The 16,102-nt window shown below is 38.6% G+C and overlaps 1 protein-coding gene across 1 annotated transcript; it reads right to left on the bottom strand.

Annotated features, from left to right (window-relative positions):
* Nucleotides 1–735: 735 nt before the first annotated feature.
* RRH (retinal pigment epithelium-derived rhodopsin homolog) lies at nt 736–13,504 on the bottom strand. Its single transcript, XM_009576023.1, has 7 exons — nt 13,294–13,504; nt 7,311–7,501; nt 5,596–5,695; nt 4,732–4,885; nt 4,200–4,368; nt 1,906–2,084; nt 736–989 (listed from the first exon to the last, which is right to left on the bottom strand). Exons 1-7 carry the CDS (start codon nt 13,397–13,399, stop codon nt 884–886), a joined length of 1,005 nt encoding a protein of 334 aa, XP_009574318.1. The 5' UTR covers nt 13,400–13,504; the 3' UTR covers nt 736–883.
* Between the last annotated feature and the right edge of the window lie 2,598 nt (nt 13,505–16,102).

The raw sequence follows: 16,102 nt of genomic DNA, 5'->3' as shown, positions 1-16,102 counted from the left end.
TAAATAGATCTATACACAGTCATCTTTTCCATCCTGAAAAAACCCATTGCTCACATCGCCAAAGGTGTTTTTTGAAAATTACACAACAGACCTATAAAACCATGAGATTGACTTAGAAATTACGAGAAATGACTAAATATTTACTCAGTTTTATGTGCTTCCCAAGTGTCAAGCTTTAGGGTGCCATTTGTCTCATTTTCAGGATTTGCTGTGCAGTCACAAGCACTAGAAATGTACTACTACTAAAACAAAAGTGTCTTTCCTCCAAATTCATTTGGTTGTGTGAGCCAAAACTTTAAAAATACATTAAATATCCTGAAATTCCTTCGAAATCCTAAAAGCTGATAACAGATTCTATAGGATTTGGCTAGATATTTTTATATCTTAACATATTCATAGAAACAGAACTTTGCAATGCATATCAACATGGATACTTGGTATAGAAATATATTCACAGAGGGAGAATCCAGAATATTTCAAGTCTGGAAAACTTTCAAGGGAAGGTGAGGGAAAGTAATTCACGAAAGGAATTACAGGTGCAAAGTCCATGTTACAGAACCTAAGCACTTCCTGCTCCAGTCTCTCCCTGCCCCTGTGTCACCTCGTCCAACCCTGTAAGAGTCACAGTGACCTCTTCACTAGCCTTTTTTGTTTGGGACAGACATATTGGGCCAATAAACCTCACTCTCAAAAACTAAAGTCTTAGTGGTTTTTGTCTTTTTGTCTTCTTAACCTATCTAAAAAGATTACTGTGATTAACAGAAAACAGCTGGCTGGCTGGGGCAGATTATTATTCCAAAATATTAGTCTTCCAAAAGATTAATTAACTTTAACCCAGATTTCACTCCTTTCCATGTAACATATGCAGGCAATGACACAAGTCCTACGATGTCAGTGCACTTTGAGATACGCTCATGGGCAAGGCATTGTTTATAGTTATCTCTTGTCTTGTCTGACATCGCACCATTGCCAGGATTGCCCTCCGAAACCTGCAAAGGACAAGAAAGGGAAAGCAGAAAGATTGTTAGCTGGAGAACCAAATACAAAGAAAAACTGGGTCAGCTGGCCTTAAGTATTACAACAGTTTTCAATTTTAGTAAAACTTACTCAATAAAAAATGGTGTATTTGAAATTCAAAAGGACCTGAGTTTTTTTCACTTCCGTGTACAGGAATAACTCAGTTAAGTTCAGTGTTTCTCCTACAACAGGGGTCACAGCAGCTTCTGCTTATCCCAGAACAGGGTATAGCCACAACAAAGATGAACTTACAGAATGGGGAAAAAACGAGATGGTTTTTCATTGACACGGCAGGATCAGCTAAGTTCACCTAGACAGGGATCACAGGCTCTGCTTCTAGGTTGGTAGTAGAGAAAGGAAGGATGCCTCTTTGCAAAACCCAGTTCTCAGTCAGAGGCACTGGCTTGGTTAGAGCATTTGATATGCTTGCTCAAAACAGAAGAATAGGCTTAGCATATTTACTTTAACAAAAAGTGTCAATCCATCCTAATCAGTCAGAATATGACACATCCCAAATCAAGCAAGGAAACATGTCACTAAGCCGCCACACATTTTTGGCCACAGTCATTAAAACGAGTCTACCGCTGATGCAACCCAAATTCCATAATGAGTCCCTCTGAGAAACCACAAAGGGACTTTCAAAACTGTCTTACAAAAGTTTCATTAATGAGTTCTCAAAAATTTTTATCAATTCAGTATGTTCTGATGATGATCAAAACAATTTCTTTTAGACTTTCTTGTCCAAAAGGTCATCTTTGGTAAATCAACAGTGGCTTACCCTTTGATCTCTTCGCTAATCAGTTTGTCATATTTTACAGATGATCCTTCTACAGTTAGATGATATGCTAAAATAATGAAGTAGACTGGTACTAAATTAGGAACACTTACTTTTTGTTTGCAACAACATAAATGCAGGGATTATAGAATGTGGAAGATTTCGCGAATAGAGGAGCTATGATGGCCATTGCAGGAGAAATTTTCTTTGGGTCTCCAAAGGAAGACCATAAGCACACAATGGAATATGGAGACCATGCCACCAAGAACATTATAATCATCACAACAGACATCTGTAAAACAAGAGGAACAGACACATAACCAGTATTACCTGCAGATGAAGACCTCACAACCTAACCTCAAAAGCACATGCACCTGTGTGAAAATAGAGCTATCCAGAACCAAACAACAACATGTAAACAAGCACACCTGACAAATTTTGTCAGGTTTTAATGAAATCTCACTTTGGGGATTTAATAGCACATCACACTGCCATGTATTTTGGCATGCTGTTATTTCATTACATACAACCTTCCTTCACAGTCAGCATTATTGATTATGTTAAATCTGTCCATCAGAAGTTTAAATGGCCAGAGAGGACTTCACACATGAACTATGACCACCACTCTGGGATGCTATTACAAAAAATAAATATGAACAGAGAGAAAAACCTAAGCCAAATGTTTAATAAGGCTGTTAATAAAAACGTTTCATAACTATAACGCTTAACTATGGTACAGTTAAATAAAAGAAAGTAAACGTTCTAAGGACACAAAGGCTCAGTCCATATACTTATGGAACCCAGAAGTGTCTGCTTGGTTTAATGAAGCATGATAGCCATGTTCAGGCATCATACTGAGGAGATATTGGAGCAGTCGTGTCTTCTCTGCCTGCCTGTCAGAGTGAACAATCCGGGCATGTTGGGGCTTACACACCAGAACATACCACGCCACAACTAGAACTGAACAGCAGCAGCCTGGGGGTAGTGGAAGAGTAGGAGAGGAATCAACTAGGACAGACCTTCCTGGCTTTTGTCAGGGACATGAATCAGTAATGGAAACTGAAATGGAAATCTCAAATTAATCAACAGGACAAAACAAATCACTAGAAAACCAAACAAACCTGCAGGGCTCTTTGTAGTTGCAGGATTCCCTAGTGTGGTTTACCTATACCCTTATTCAGTCTTTCAGTGATGAACAAAATGAGAAAAAAGAAGTAAATGGCTACTTTGTATGAGCTGTTCTAGAGCATAACCATAAACAAGCAGTGATTCTCTCCACAGAAGATTCCTATTTAAATACAAGCGCAATACCTATTGATAATAATGTAAAGAAAGAACCCTTTCGCTTAGAAGTTTGTTTGGTGCTTGGAAAGCTTAGAAGATGCTAATTTGTGAAAAAGCAAGCAGTTCAATTCTAAAGAAGGATACTGATTAACTCCAAAGCTTCAATCTTTTTTTTTCCCCTTTTTTAAAAAAATACATGTTTTGCAGTGTCTTCAACTGCAAAACAGGAAAAATGCATTTTCTTCACAAATGTGAGTCTAAATTTATAACTGAATCCTCAGTTTCAAGCATTCTGGAAGTTCTTCAGAAGAGCAAAATGCTCAAATTATTATTTTTAGGTAAAAATATCATTTTTCAGAATCTAGCAATGAGAAAGTTTTCCAAGGAATGTTAAGTTTGCATTGATAAGTAATTCAAAAGCATAGGTACATACTCTTCTGTCCAATTCTCTCTCACTTTTTTTATCATGCCCAACCATAAATCATATCTTTACACAAAATCAAAGGAGCTAGTGAACTTCAAGCTTTCTCAAGGACTTTTGTACGTTAAAAGAATGTCAACCTTCCAGGCAGGATATATCATTTTATGCCATAATTCACATTTGCTCCTGTTTACATAAGAAAGAGATAAGCTCAACAGACTGAAAAGAACAAGGCATCAGAATCACACAGCTCAGGAGCTTGGAAATGCACTTTCATTCCTAGGCCATGAGTTCAAATCCGAGTTGACTAATCCATTTCAGACCAGATACTCCTGTGAACCTAGCAGAAAGCCTAAGGACTCTGCAGACACAAAGAGTAAAAATCCTCCTAGGACACCTCTGAGGTGTCATTACATTTCTATGTAATGACAGAGGGCAGAGGCAAGGAAAACTCACGTTGTTCCCAGCCTTCAAAGCAGCTATTCATCTGGAAAGAGTATTAGGCCAAAAGTAAAGAATCTAGTGCTATAAGTCAAGCCAAGAGTTTTCACCAAGGCTGAATTTCAGTTAATATATTTAGTACGAAAGGAAAAGGGGAATGTAGGAAACAGAAGTGCTTAAAAGGCTGCACTGCTCCTTTGCCCCCAAGACTTTAACACAAAAGAACATGCTTAAAACAAAACATGCCCTCATTTACCATACCTTTGTCACATCTACTTGGTCAGACCAATCTACGTTGATGCTCTCCAGGCAGTTACTGCTGGCATATTGTTTCATTGTCCGGGAAACATTGTAATAACAGTAAAACATGACTGTTAAGGGTACAACAAAATTAACAGCAATTACACTCATTGTGTAGGAAACAAAGGACCTGATAAGACAGAAAAACAAAACACAGTAACTTACAAATAGCCATCCAGGAAAAGTTACTAAAGAATTTGATGTTTTGATTCGATTATGAAATTTTAAAACAAGCTTTTAAAGAATTAGGAAAATTTTCTTTAGCTTTAATTTTTTTATTAGCAACTACAAGTCTTGCAGTTTTCAAGCGTAGCTCAATTCCTATGTTTTTTCTAGACTTGCTCTATATTATTTCCATTGTTTTAAAATGATTTTTATAAATTAGGCTTCATACTTCAGAAGGAAGAAGTTATGCTCACATAGTGGTGAATTAAACAATCTTAGCCTTCAATGAGACAGCAAATTTAAAAGAAAGGGTGAAGGGGAATCTTACACATCATTTTTCCTCCAATTTACTGTGCACGTTGCTCCAGTCGGATCCGGAGCGTAGCTAGCCCAGCCTACAGTAGGCATGGAAGCCCAAAAGACCGCATTTATCCAAGCAGCAAGGATTAGAGCGGCATAGCTACGGGTAGTCATTCTTCTTCCTGTGGCCAAGCACATACAATCACAAGCCGTTGTCATCTTTTGCTTCTTTCCAGTGTTGAACGACAAGTGGCTTCCAGCAAGCACGTACCAGGTTAATAATGATCCTTTCAAAGGCCTACACTCCCGAACACTGCAGCATACCTGTTTCATACTGCTGAACGACATCTCAGGCTTTACAGCCTTAATCACCATTTAAATAACATCACCCATTCCAACTCACAGCATACAGGCAATACTTGATCCTAACCCCGTGCCAAAAAGCTTATTATGCAACAGTGCATTCACGTATATCTTTGCGTGATTGCAGGGGGAGGAATTGACTGTTACAATACAGCTGTAACAGAGAAAAACATCCAGTACAGTGTTAACACGACACTAGAGACACACACCCGCCTGACAGAGCTCGAAACCTCCCACAGCCAGAGGCTTTTCCCGTGCTTCTGTTTATGGATGTGGCCCTCTAAAGACTGGAAACAGCCATGAAAATATAACTTGCAAACAGAATAACAGCCTAATTGTGAAGTTTTCACAAGCAGTACCATCCATGTCAACTAGATAACTTACTTAACCAAGTACTGTAGGATCATGTCCTAAATTCGAATTATGCCCAGCACTGTAATTATGGAGTCATTCATGAGAAAACAATACAATTAGACTCTTATTTCATAGAAGCGCAACAGTGAATGATTTTTGACCATTAGCACAGTACCTATATCAGGCCTGCAGATTGTCAGATAACGGTCAACTGCAACAACAGTGAGCAAACCAATACTCGCCATCCCAAAAAAGATATTTAAGGCAGCATAGATCTGAAATTAAAGCAAACAAACAAAAAAAAACCTTTCTGAGGAATCTTTCAAAGGTACAAGCACAAATTTGTGGACTGAATCAAAGGCACTATAATACATTACATTCAGCCAGTGTTCTCTTCCATAAACAAGGTACTGAAGGAACTAATTCAATGCAGGCAATTTGGAGCTGGTCGTTTAAAATTAAATATTTCAAAAGCAGCCTGCTTGTTTGCACACCAGAAATCCTAAAGACAGTAGTCTAAAAAGCGAACAAACACCATACTTCAATAAGTAAATTTTGAGATTCGGTAATAAAGAGTTTCAAAGTTGGGGGGGTTCAATTCATGATTTCAATATATGTTAAAGAAACCTGAAGAGCATTTGATTCATCAAAAAATTATGGCTTTAGCAAACATAAGGTCCTGAACTGTCACTCTTTCTTCTGTTGTATAACTACACTTATTTCACAGATATGGTAGGCCGATTTTCCCCATCAGCACCCATTTTACAAGTGTCAGATGTACTGCATGGTGACATATGCTGCGATCCCAACATGCTCCACATGCATCTGCCCAGTCATCCCATGGGCAGCAGGAAGGATGACTGGAAGGGATGTGTTACCACTGGCACCCCAGAAATACAGAGCCCTCTGCCAGACCACACACCACCAGCAGTTATAATAGAACCACATGACATTCAGCCATCTCAGTTCACAGGATTCATTTGATTTAGGTTGACATGAGTAGTGCTTCAAGTGATCTTAACTCCCAAAGCATTGGTAGTGAGATTTCACATCAACTTCAACCCACTACAAGTCAGTCCAGATCCAAAGATGTTAAAAGTGAGGCCCCCTGATAAACAGTGACTGAATTTTGAGCTTGAAATAACTGTGTATTGAGGCAAGCGATGTCAGATTGTTACAAACATCCATTACGTAAAGGTCCAAAATGTACAGTGTTACTAATATTTTCCTTGAGTCACATTTTCAGCATACGCCTTCACATTACTACTCATTTTCCTGGGCACTTAGGCCCAATAGTCTTTTTAAAAAGTAGATTTAAATCACAGTACACAGTGAGCAAAGGGTACCATCTCTCTCCTATTTTTCAGTCAGTCTATTTTTAAAAATAGACAGCTATTAAAACTAGGCTAATTCTTTAATGGAGACCAATAGCAGGCCTTCATTTTGGATATCCTAATAGTCCCATCCAAAACAGTCCCATCCCCAAGCAGAACTCATTAAGATCTGTCAAGCTCATCACCAAAACAGTAGCCACATCCAAAGTCTTTTAACTATCAAATAAGTCATCAGATGTGCATGTGCTACTATAACCTTCTTCATTTGGGGATTTCATTTCCCAAGCCTTCTTAAAGCTATTTTAAAATAGCTAGTTGATAAATATAAGGTTACACTTTAATGTTTTCAGATTATATATATAAGTTGGGAATGAAATTCACATGAAATCTTATATACAGAAATTGTTGACATTACAGAACATCAGCTTCAGGTCTAGAGTCAAATTTCGCATCTCCATCTTATCTCTTAGAAGAACTAGTATCAGGTAGAGCTATTACTTATTTCTCAGTTTGCTTTTAAGTGCTCAAAACTTTCTCTCTGGATGAATTGCAATACCTGGCATCCAGTATATCCAAATTTCCAGCTTCCATGCAGGTCTGAGGCAGCAGACATGGGGTAACCAATGCCACTAACACCAATGTCAGTAAAAGCCAAGTTGATAATAATTGCGTTGGTTGCTGTCCGAAGCTCTTTGTACTTAACAAAGATGCCTAACACAACAATGTTACTGAAAATGCTTATCACTCCTGTAAAAACAGAAAAAGGGAAACTTTACAAAAGATACACACCAGCCAGTAATATACATGCAGAAGAAAATGCAGCCTACTGTAATGTAACTTTTGTTTAACAAGTTTTATTTTCAGTCAAGCGCAATTTTGCAAAGAGGATGGACACCTGAAAAGGAGAGAAAAGCTCTTCCAATTAGGTAACTTTCACTTGGATTCACTAAGGGCCAAAAGCGGACTGTTTTGCCGAACCTTGGCCTTCCGATGCAACGACAACAAGCATGGCAGAAATTCGAAAGCATCTAGGATTACAATTCAAACACTCCAGCCACCGAGAACAGCGCTGTCTTCCACGGCAAAAAAGAATGCAGGTTGGCGACTGGCAAAAAAAGCGGGGCTTATGATGCACCTGATCTAGCAGAAGGCCCAGAGCTATTTCCTCCACCTGACAAGCTCTAGGGCTGCGTCATAGCCATGGTAAAAGTCCAGCTCTGCACTGAACTTGCTCCTGCCTCGCTAACCTGTGTATTTTTAAACCTCTTTGGTCTGGCTCGACTCAAACTGTGTCTGAAGTCTATTATTAGGCAACACAAGAAATGGCCAGTAGACAAAGAGTTGTAATACAGAAATACAGTACTAAAGCTAAAATGTACATTCTCCTCTCTTCATGTCCAATCCCTCTGAAATTTGCTTTGGACTTTATGCTCTTCGAGGTGCCCAGGACACTCTTCAGGACCCTTGTGCATCAGCAAGCTTTTTCTGATCCTGGTGACCTATATTAAAACCCCCAGATCCTCCTTTTCTCCTGCTATTCCTCCTTCCGAGCCAAATCCTACTGCATGGCTCTTGGAGTGAGTTTACATGGCAGTCCCACAAAACGGGGCGGGGGGTTGTTGTGGTTTTATTTTATTCTCTTCAGAATCTAACCTAATGCAGAGATACCCAGAGCAAACCCCCATCCTCTAAACTTTTACTAACATGCTATTAATACAAGCTATTAGTAAACAGCTAATAAGATTATTAGCTTGCACCTTGCACCTCAGCAGAGAAAGACTCAGAGCCCTTATCAATAAAATGGAGAATTCCAACATGTTCAAGCAAACACAGCCATTAAAAAAACAACTTGTAAATAATAACAGGAATTTGTAAGTTGTTCATATAGTCTGGCACAGCTGCTACAGTATCATTGAACCAAATCCTAAACTTACAAACATTTATATAGCCTGGGCACCTTAAATTACAAGTGCATAGTGGAATGTTATTTTGGTAAAAGCCTAACAACACATTATCCATGGGAATGCCTCTCAGCATTTTTTTTTTTTTTAATTTAAAAAGTTTCACCTATGAATCAGAACACTATACTTTTTATCATCACAGATCTGAGGCATAATTCTGTAAGGAGCTTGAGTGAATGGCTGTCATACTGAACGTGAACTTCCAAAAGCAGACACATCTTCTTTCACAGTCACTGCCCATCCTGCTCCAGTCCCCTGGCAATCCATCACCTTCACTGATGGGATTTCTGCTCCTCTATTGGCTCCACCAAAAACCCGACACACACAGCTTAGCTTTTGCTGACATGCCTCTGTGGAAAGGGCAATAAGGTTTTTAAGTATTATCCAACGTTCTTCCATCTTTGCCACTGTCAATGCTGCAGCACAGAGTTAAAAATCTCTAACATCAGTTTATAGTCAGACTAAAAACACGCTGCAGTTCAAACAATAACCTCAAACCAGCAGGGTCAGAAAATCTGAGGGCAAAATCAGTTTCAAGTACTTGAGTTCTACAGGTGAATTTTGAAGACTTCAACTGGTATCGATATGGAAAGTCCTTCAAATCATGGAAAGTCCTGTGGACTCCATCATTGGCAGTCCACAGGAACACAATCCATAGATTTATAAATACCAGCACACCCCCCAGTGCATCAAACTGAGGCAGACGTTTCTAGAGTCAAATACACATCAGAAGTACCACCTGAACCACTATGCTCAGCAAGAGCTATGTTAATACCATGACAGATATGAAAAAGGGCAGAAGGAAAGCCAGTACAATTATAATAACATACATAAAAATATAACAAAGATGATACTTTGGACAACGGACACTAGGGACAACACCAATTCTTCAGCCTTTAAATTGCGTTTCTCCACTTCAATTACGTAAATTGGTACCTTTTTATTATACCTGAGACTCACATAAGGAATTTCACTGCAACATTTTATTAATCAGTACCAATCTCCTACATTACAGAAACTCTCTTAACAGATTCAGTAATTTTAAAATCAAATGAGGCAAAATTATAATTAATTCTTGGCTACCTCTCCCTCCATTCTCATTTTAAAACCACCAAGAATGTCTGTTTTCAGGTGCAAGTCTCCAGCTTAGTACACAAAAATTACATTACAGATGATGTTGGAGGTACACAGCTACATAGATGCCAACAGCTATCATATTCATGTATTCATAGATTTCAGGAATGACACTGTGATGCTATGAGCCCCTAAAAGGAACAAAAGCAGGGAGCGGGGGATCTGATCTGAAACGAACACCATAGTAAATGCACTCGCAGTGCCAGTTCTGTCAGCTCTCCTGTTGACAGGTAGTATGTCATCTCTTGGGGGAGAGGAAGCAAAATAGAATTACAATTTTATAAAACAGTACAGGCTTCTTATGAGGCATGCTTAAACAGATATTACAGCTACCAAGAATGAAATCAGAAGTACAACAGGACTGTAAATTCATATGCTCAGGACGAAGGAAGGATCCTGCTAGACACACTTAAATTTAGTGCTTCAGAGCCCAAACTTAAAATGAAGGGTGGGGGTGGGGGGAGGGAATCAAACCAAACCAAACCACAAAAGAGAAAGTGGAAATTGCTAAGCCTATATTCATTAAAAATTTTAGCACTACTAAAGCAAATTAATAATAGAGCCAAAAAAAAAAATGTTCTGGGGAGCAAAATGTAAGAAAGAAGATGGATTCCACCTTAAACAAAATGAGAAAAAACATGTAGATTCAAGAAATACTCTCTTCCCTGTTTCTGAGAATCAGGTCAAGTAGAAGAACAAAGTTTCTCCAAGCACACAGTTAAGCAGTGCCCATTAGAAGAGCAAGGAAGCTGGTGAAGGGTCTAGAGCACAAGTCTTACGAGGAGCAGCTGAGGGAACTGAGACTGTTTAGCCTGGAGAAGAGGAGGCTGAGGGGAGACCTCATTGCGCTCTACAACTACCTGAAAGGAGGTTGTAGCGAGGTGGGTGTCGGTCTCTTCACCCAAGTAACAAGTGATAGAACAAGAGGAAACGGCCTCACATTGTGCCAGGGGAGGTTTAGATTGGATATTGGCAAAATTTATTCACCAAAAAGGTCATCAAGCACTGGAACAGGCTGCCCAGGGAAGCAGGGGCACCATCCAGGAGGTATGTCCAGGGATGTCAGGTATACCTCCATCCCTGGGGGTATTTAAAAGATATGTAGATGTACCACTCAGGGACATGGTTTAATGGTGGACTTGGCAGTGTTAGGTTTATGGCTGGACTCGATGATCTTAAAGGTCTTTTCCAACCTAAATGATTCTATGATTCTATGATTTCTTAGAGGGCAGGGAGCGCAGACCAAGCCCAAGACTTTCAGTAACCTGAAATGATCAGCTGGGATGAACCCATATGATTCAGAAAAAGCACATGGATGCTGCTAGTTGGCTTGCGAAACATCGTAGGGTTAGACAACTATTCCCGTATTTCTTTAATTAAACCTTGTAGTTTTGTGAAGATGAAGATAAAAACCACATGACCTGATCAAGAGCAGAAAAATTTCTTATTTTCCTTCTTCTCAGGGAAGCAACGAAAACTAAAGGCAGACCAAATGCAAATACAAGCCCTAACAGAGTTAAGCAAGACATACGGGTAGGAACATCAAAACAATGAAGGTTAGGTCTGTGTATAATACAGAATTTACTTCCAGTTAGCATTTTAAAATTATACCAGAGCATTTCACCATTATAAGCTGAAGGATATCCATGAGGCAGTATTGCCTCCTGCAGCCTGAGTATCCCCGTTGTCATCACTAAAATTAATACATTGGTCACTGTAGAGTGCAATACATAAGAATTACTTCCTTCTCAAAAAACAAAGCAATTACTTGCAAAAGAGAGAAGCATTCAAACCTTTTAAAAAGCAGCATAACAATGAACACTGTATCTGTATTTCATTCTTATTCTTAGACATCTGCTTATTAAGATAGCTTAAATTTTCCAGATGTGAGATTTGCTGTGGTAAGGCATTTGCAAAGCAATCAATCATACTTTCAAAGATGTTATAGACCTTACTGTTAAAAACATTCCTCATTAAGAATGCAAAGTCCAAGCTACAGGTGAAAGATTTACTAGACTCCTCCAATTATAATAAGAAAAAAAAAGAAAAGAAAAGAAAACAAAACAAAAAACCACAAAGTAAGCCAACTTTTTTTTTTTTTTTTTTAAAGACATTTAATTTCCATGCAACATTAAGAAAGAAGAGCTGGATTGATTCTGGCTAATCCCACTGATCACCTATGATAGCTTTGATCCCTAAAACCACGTGGTCAATCTATTGGAAAAGACCACCTTGTTACATACAATGTAATCAATTTTAATTAAAATATAACAAGTATCATACATATTTGCAGCACCCAATAGATCCAGTTACCTGCAAATAGTGTGGTAGTACTGCAGAGTGTATCTAGCCTTCCAATACTTGACCATCCTCATCTCTACAGCTTCTTAATAAGTCTACTGATCTGTGTAGCTGTTCTACCGATTTCTCTAAAAACCTGAAATAAATTATTGCCTTTGCATTCAAAAATACCCTCTTTACCAGAACAGCAATTTGATACCCACCACTTCAAACAGATATGCTAAATAAAATGTGACCATCAGCAGTACTATTTCATATAAACCTAAAGTACATTATTTTTTTAAAGTATCTTAAAAGGTAATTATAACATAGAAAACGTATGGTACAGTCTACTAATAAAGTATTTATAAACTGATTTAATTTTCCATAATAAAGGTATAGAAGGCCTATTTTCAAACACAGCAGGTTTCAGTTTTTGGTCAGGTTGATATTTCATTGCTACAGCACTCATTGCTTCAGAAAAACATTACTGAAGCAGTTGTGGTTACAACAATGAGACAGTTTTCAAGGGAAAAAAAAAAAAATTCCATAAATCATTCAAGTTTAGCCAAAGGCCATTGCAGTCACAGAGAACGAACACGATGTCAAGCCTTCCAGTGTGCTTTTTCTAACGTGTGTCATCAGTGAAAAATACAGCTGCAACTGGAGTCTGCTCTTCCCTGATTAATGACCAGCTCCCTCCCTCTAAGTCACATTCCAACCCTTCCCCTTACATCCCCCTAACAGACACCCGCTCACATGCTCAGACTACACATATATTACTATGAACTTGTGGCCCAGGAGAAATCTCAAGATAGCTTCGAGCACATCACAGAAAAATGCAAGATGTGACAGCTATGCCCTATTTTTATCTCTTTTGCAAGCTGGCAGAAATTAATTCTCACTCTCTTCTATAATTACGTATCTACAAAATATATTTTTCGAGACACAACGCTGCCTTCAAATATAGAGCAGAAAACCTAGAGGTTTCTGCACACTTCAGTCAGCCTGTTGATTGCTAATTTGTCAGTAAACTATGGAGGAAAGCCATCAGACATTTGTGTAATACAAAATGAAATACCATCGCTCTTACTATACAAAACGAGCATTCAGATCTACAGTTCTATTTTAAAAAGTTATGCAACAATTTGCCAATGCCCATACCTGCTGTTATTAAGTAAGCTGCAACTATGTTGTGCTCAGTCTGTGTAAAGGCTGAATGAGCTTCATTGTCACTTTCTGAGGAATTGGATGAATCATTCCAATGCATTTTGGACAAAAGAGACTGTCGTCTATCCTCTGCAATAATTCATCAAGACGACGAAACACTACAAAACCCTGTCAGGCAAATTCTTTCATTATTCAACAGACTCACTGAACAATTAAAAAAAGGGGGGTAGGGAGGAGTTCCCCCCACCATTGACAGCCTCCAAGCATGATTTAATTGGACTAAAGTGCAAAGAAGTTTACACTCCCAGCCTATGCAGGAGATTGTTAATTAAAACAAAGAGCAGCACAGAGCTGAGTACATTTCCAACAGTACGCTTAAACTTCATTCTTACTGCTAAAGAGATTAACTGTCACATGCCCCCAAACTTTTTCCTTCAAACCTCTTGTGCAATGCTTTGAAAACCCCAACAAAAGTTGGCTCAGGTCAGTTGGTCATCAGCCTGGCTTGGAATTAATTCCTATCATCTCAGCAAACACACAAAACCGCAGCACAACATAAAGACACAAATGTCAATTTCTTTAAAAAGCAGGATACGCTTACTCTAAAGTCCATCCCTTCAAATCCTTAAAGACCTACTTCTTCAAGATTCTTAGTTTGATTTAAACTCTCAAGCTGACACAGACACAAGACACAAGAAGAACACAGTCCAGTACTTTCTAAAGTGAAGCATGACTTTCAGAAAACTCAATTGCTACGTTTCTAAAATAGCCTGGTCTGCAGAAAATGGTTGTTGAATATGCCTTACAAGTCTGAACACCCTCCCTCTCCAAAATGCACACACGTTAAGTTTACTTCAGGCAAATCGTCCAAAGCACGTTACTGGGCAGAAAATCATTAGGCATTTTCCAAAGCCTTGAGCAGCAGCAGCTCATGTTTTCTTCTCTTCAGTGATGAGGTAGCAGCACACCAAATTAAAGACCTTTTACAAAGTCCCGCATAAATACTAGCTGCAATAAACCCTTGCCCAAAGAGCTTATATGCAGTATCAATATCAGCAAAGAAGGTGTTTCCCACCAGTTCCCCTTCATACAGTTTTTGCCTCCAGTTTTGTACTCATACTGGATATAAAGTGACAAGGATGAGCAACCAGTGGTTCTTCAGTTGTATGTAGCCCACAGGCAGCTCAAGCAGGCTCCCAGGCTACGGCTGTGTCTCCTGAGCAGCAACAAGGGTGTAGTGACACAGGCAGTATTGAGGAATATACCCATCCCATAGAAAGGAAATATACCTGGAGAGCTCTCCCTTCTCTAACCCATGAAACACTCATAGAGCATTCCCTCCCACTCCTCAGCTTTCCAAAACAGACATCCTGCATCTTTCACCCATTTGCATCTAAAGGTAGGAAAATTTTTATATAAGACTTGTGCAGTCACAACATTTAGTCATCATTACTACAGACGATCATGTGTCACAGTTCTACCAGCAAACATTTTCTTTAATGCCACACATCTACACTCACTCTTACAGTTCTCAGGGTACTTGTATTATTACAGTATTTTTCCTGTCAGAAGAGGATTAGACAGGAACAGGGTGGGAGGGTTCTGAAAGGAAAGATGATGTTTGGCAATGAAGCCACTTCCCTAGTGCCGCATAGTCCTGCCTCAAAAGATAAAAGCATAGTGATAATTTGATATCTTTGCTTTCCTCCCCTGAAACCTTGGCAAGATTTTCAAAAGCATCTCAGATCTTGCAGCTTCCACAGAAGTCAGAGCTTGCAATGCTGAATGTCTCAGAAAAGCAAAGCATTACTATTTTTATTCAGATAGGATTCCAGCCTTAAGAGTAGCAGTTAATAAGATCATACAGATTTTACATGTAGTTGTTGGTTAAAACGCAAGTTTCTAATACGTGCAGTCCATTCTATGTACCATCACATAGTTTCCGTGTGCTCTTCTCTTGGATTTGGTTAATTTTACAGCAACAGGAATTGAGAAAAAAAAGTCAAAATTAAAGGCAGACATTATTTATCATTAACCTAAAAGTAATTTTTTCTAGAACACTGGAGTTCATAAAACAAAGTCAAAAAGATAAAGCAAGGAATTAAATATTGAAGTATACAAATAATCCAGAAAGTTGGAACCACAGTTCCTAAGCCAGATAAAATATGGCTTACCACATTGCTTTTTAATACTGGCATAAGAAAAAAAAAAAAATCCAAAACCTCAGGCTGTTTTTATCCTCCAATAACAGATAGTATTACTAGTGTCGGAGGGGCACTTTATAACCTGAAGTGATACTTTTTCTTCCCACTTGACCCAGATCAGTAGCAACTAAATGCCATTTCTATTTAAGTCCATTCTTCAATTTGCAGGTATCTGTATAGATATGGGGCAACGCAAAGCTCATTACAGGGTTTAGCAAGTTACTTTCAGTTATGTGTAAAGTATATTTCAATCCACAAATGATGAGAGTGGAGAAACTTACCGTTTGTATTAAAAAAATTAAAAAACAAAAGCAAAACAAAACCTCTTTCCTATTTTCAGTGGTAACCACACCAAAAAAACAAAACCAAACCCTCCCACGTTTCTTAAGCACATCACCACTAGAGGGCTCTATAAGGCAGAACTTCCCTTTAATCTTCTTTTCACAAACAGATGCAAATGGTTCAAACCCAATGGAAAACATATAAATTACTTTTTTTCCTTCCTCACAGAGACTTTTACTAGATTTAAACTGTTGATTAGAAAAGTTTGACTCTAAAGAGATTTTCAGCAGACTGAAGAAAACACCCTGAAAGATATG

The sequence above is a fragment of the Fulmarus glacialis genome, unplaced genomic scaffold, assembly GCF_000690835.1.
Source record: "Fulmarus glacialis isolate BGI_N327 unplaced genomic scaffold, ASM69083v1 scaffold1304, whole genome shotgun sequence".
Lineage (NCBI taxonomy): Eukaryota > Metazoa > Chordata > Aves > Procellariiformes > Procellariidae > Fulmarus > Fulmarus glacialis.
The sequence above is the reverse complement of the archived record's forward strand: the minus strand, read 5'-3'. Positions and strand labels throughout refer to the sequence as shown.

What these genes read in the sequence shown, in the direction of transcription:
- RRH (XM_009576023.1), bottom strand. Translation starts at nt 13,399, where the DNA reads ATGCATTGGAATGATTCATCCAATTCCTCAGAAAGTGACAATGAAGCT. An exon ending in AGCTTACTTAATAACAGCAG is followed by an intron (nt 7,502 to 13,293) that starts GTATGGGCATTG and finishes CTGTTTTTACAG; the next exon opens with GAGTGATAAGCATTTTCAGT. An exon ending in AATCTGCAGGCCTGATATAG is followed by an intron (nt 4,886 to 5,595) that starts GTACTGTGCTAA and finishes GCTTGGCCACAG; the next exon opens with GAAGAAGAATGACTACCCGT.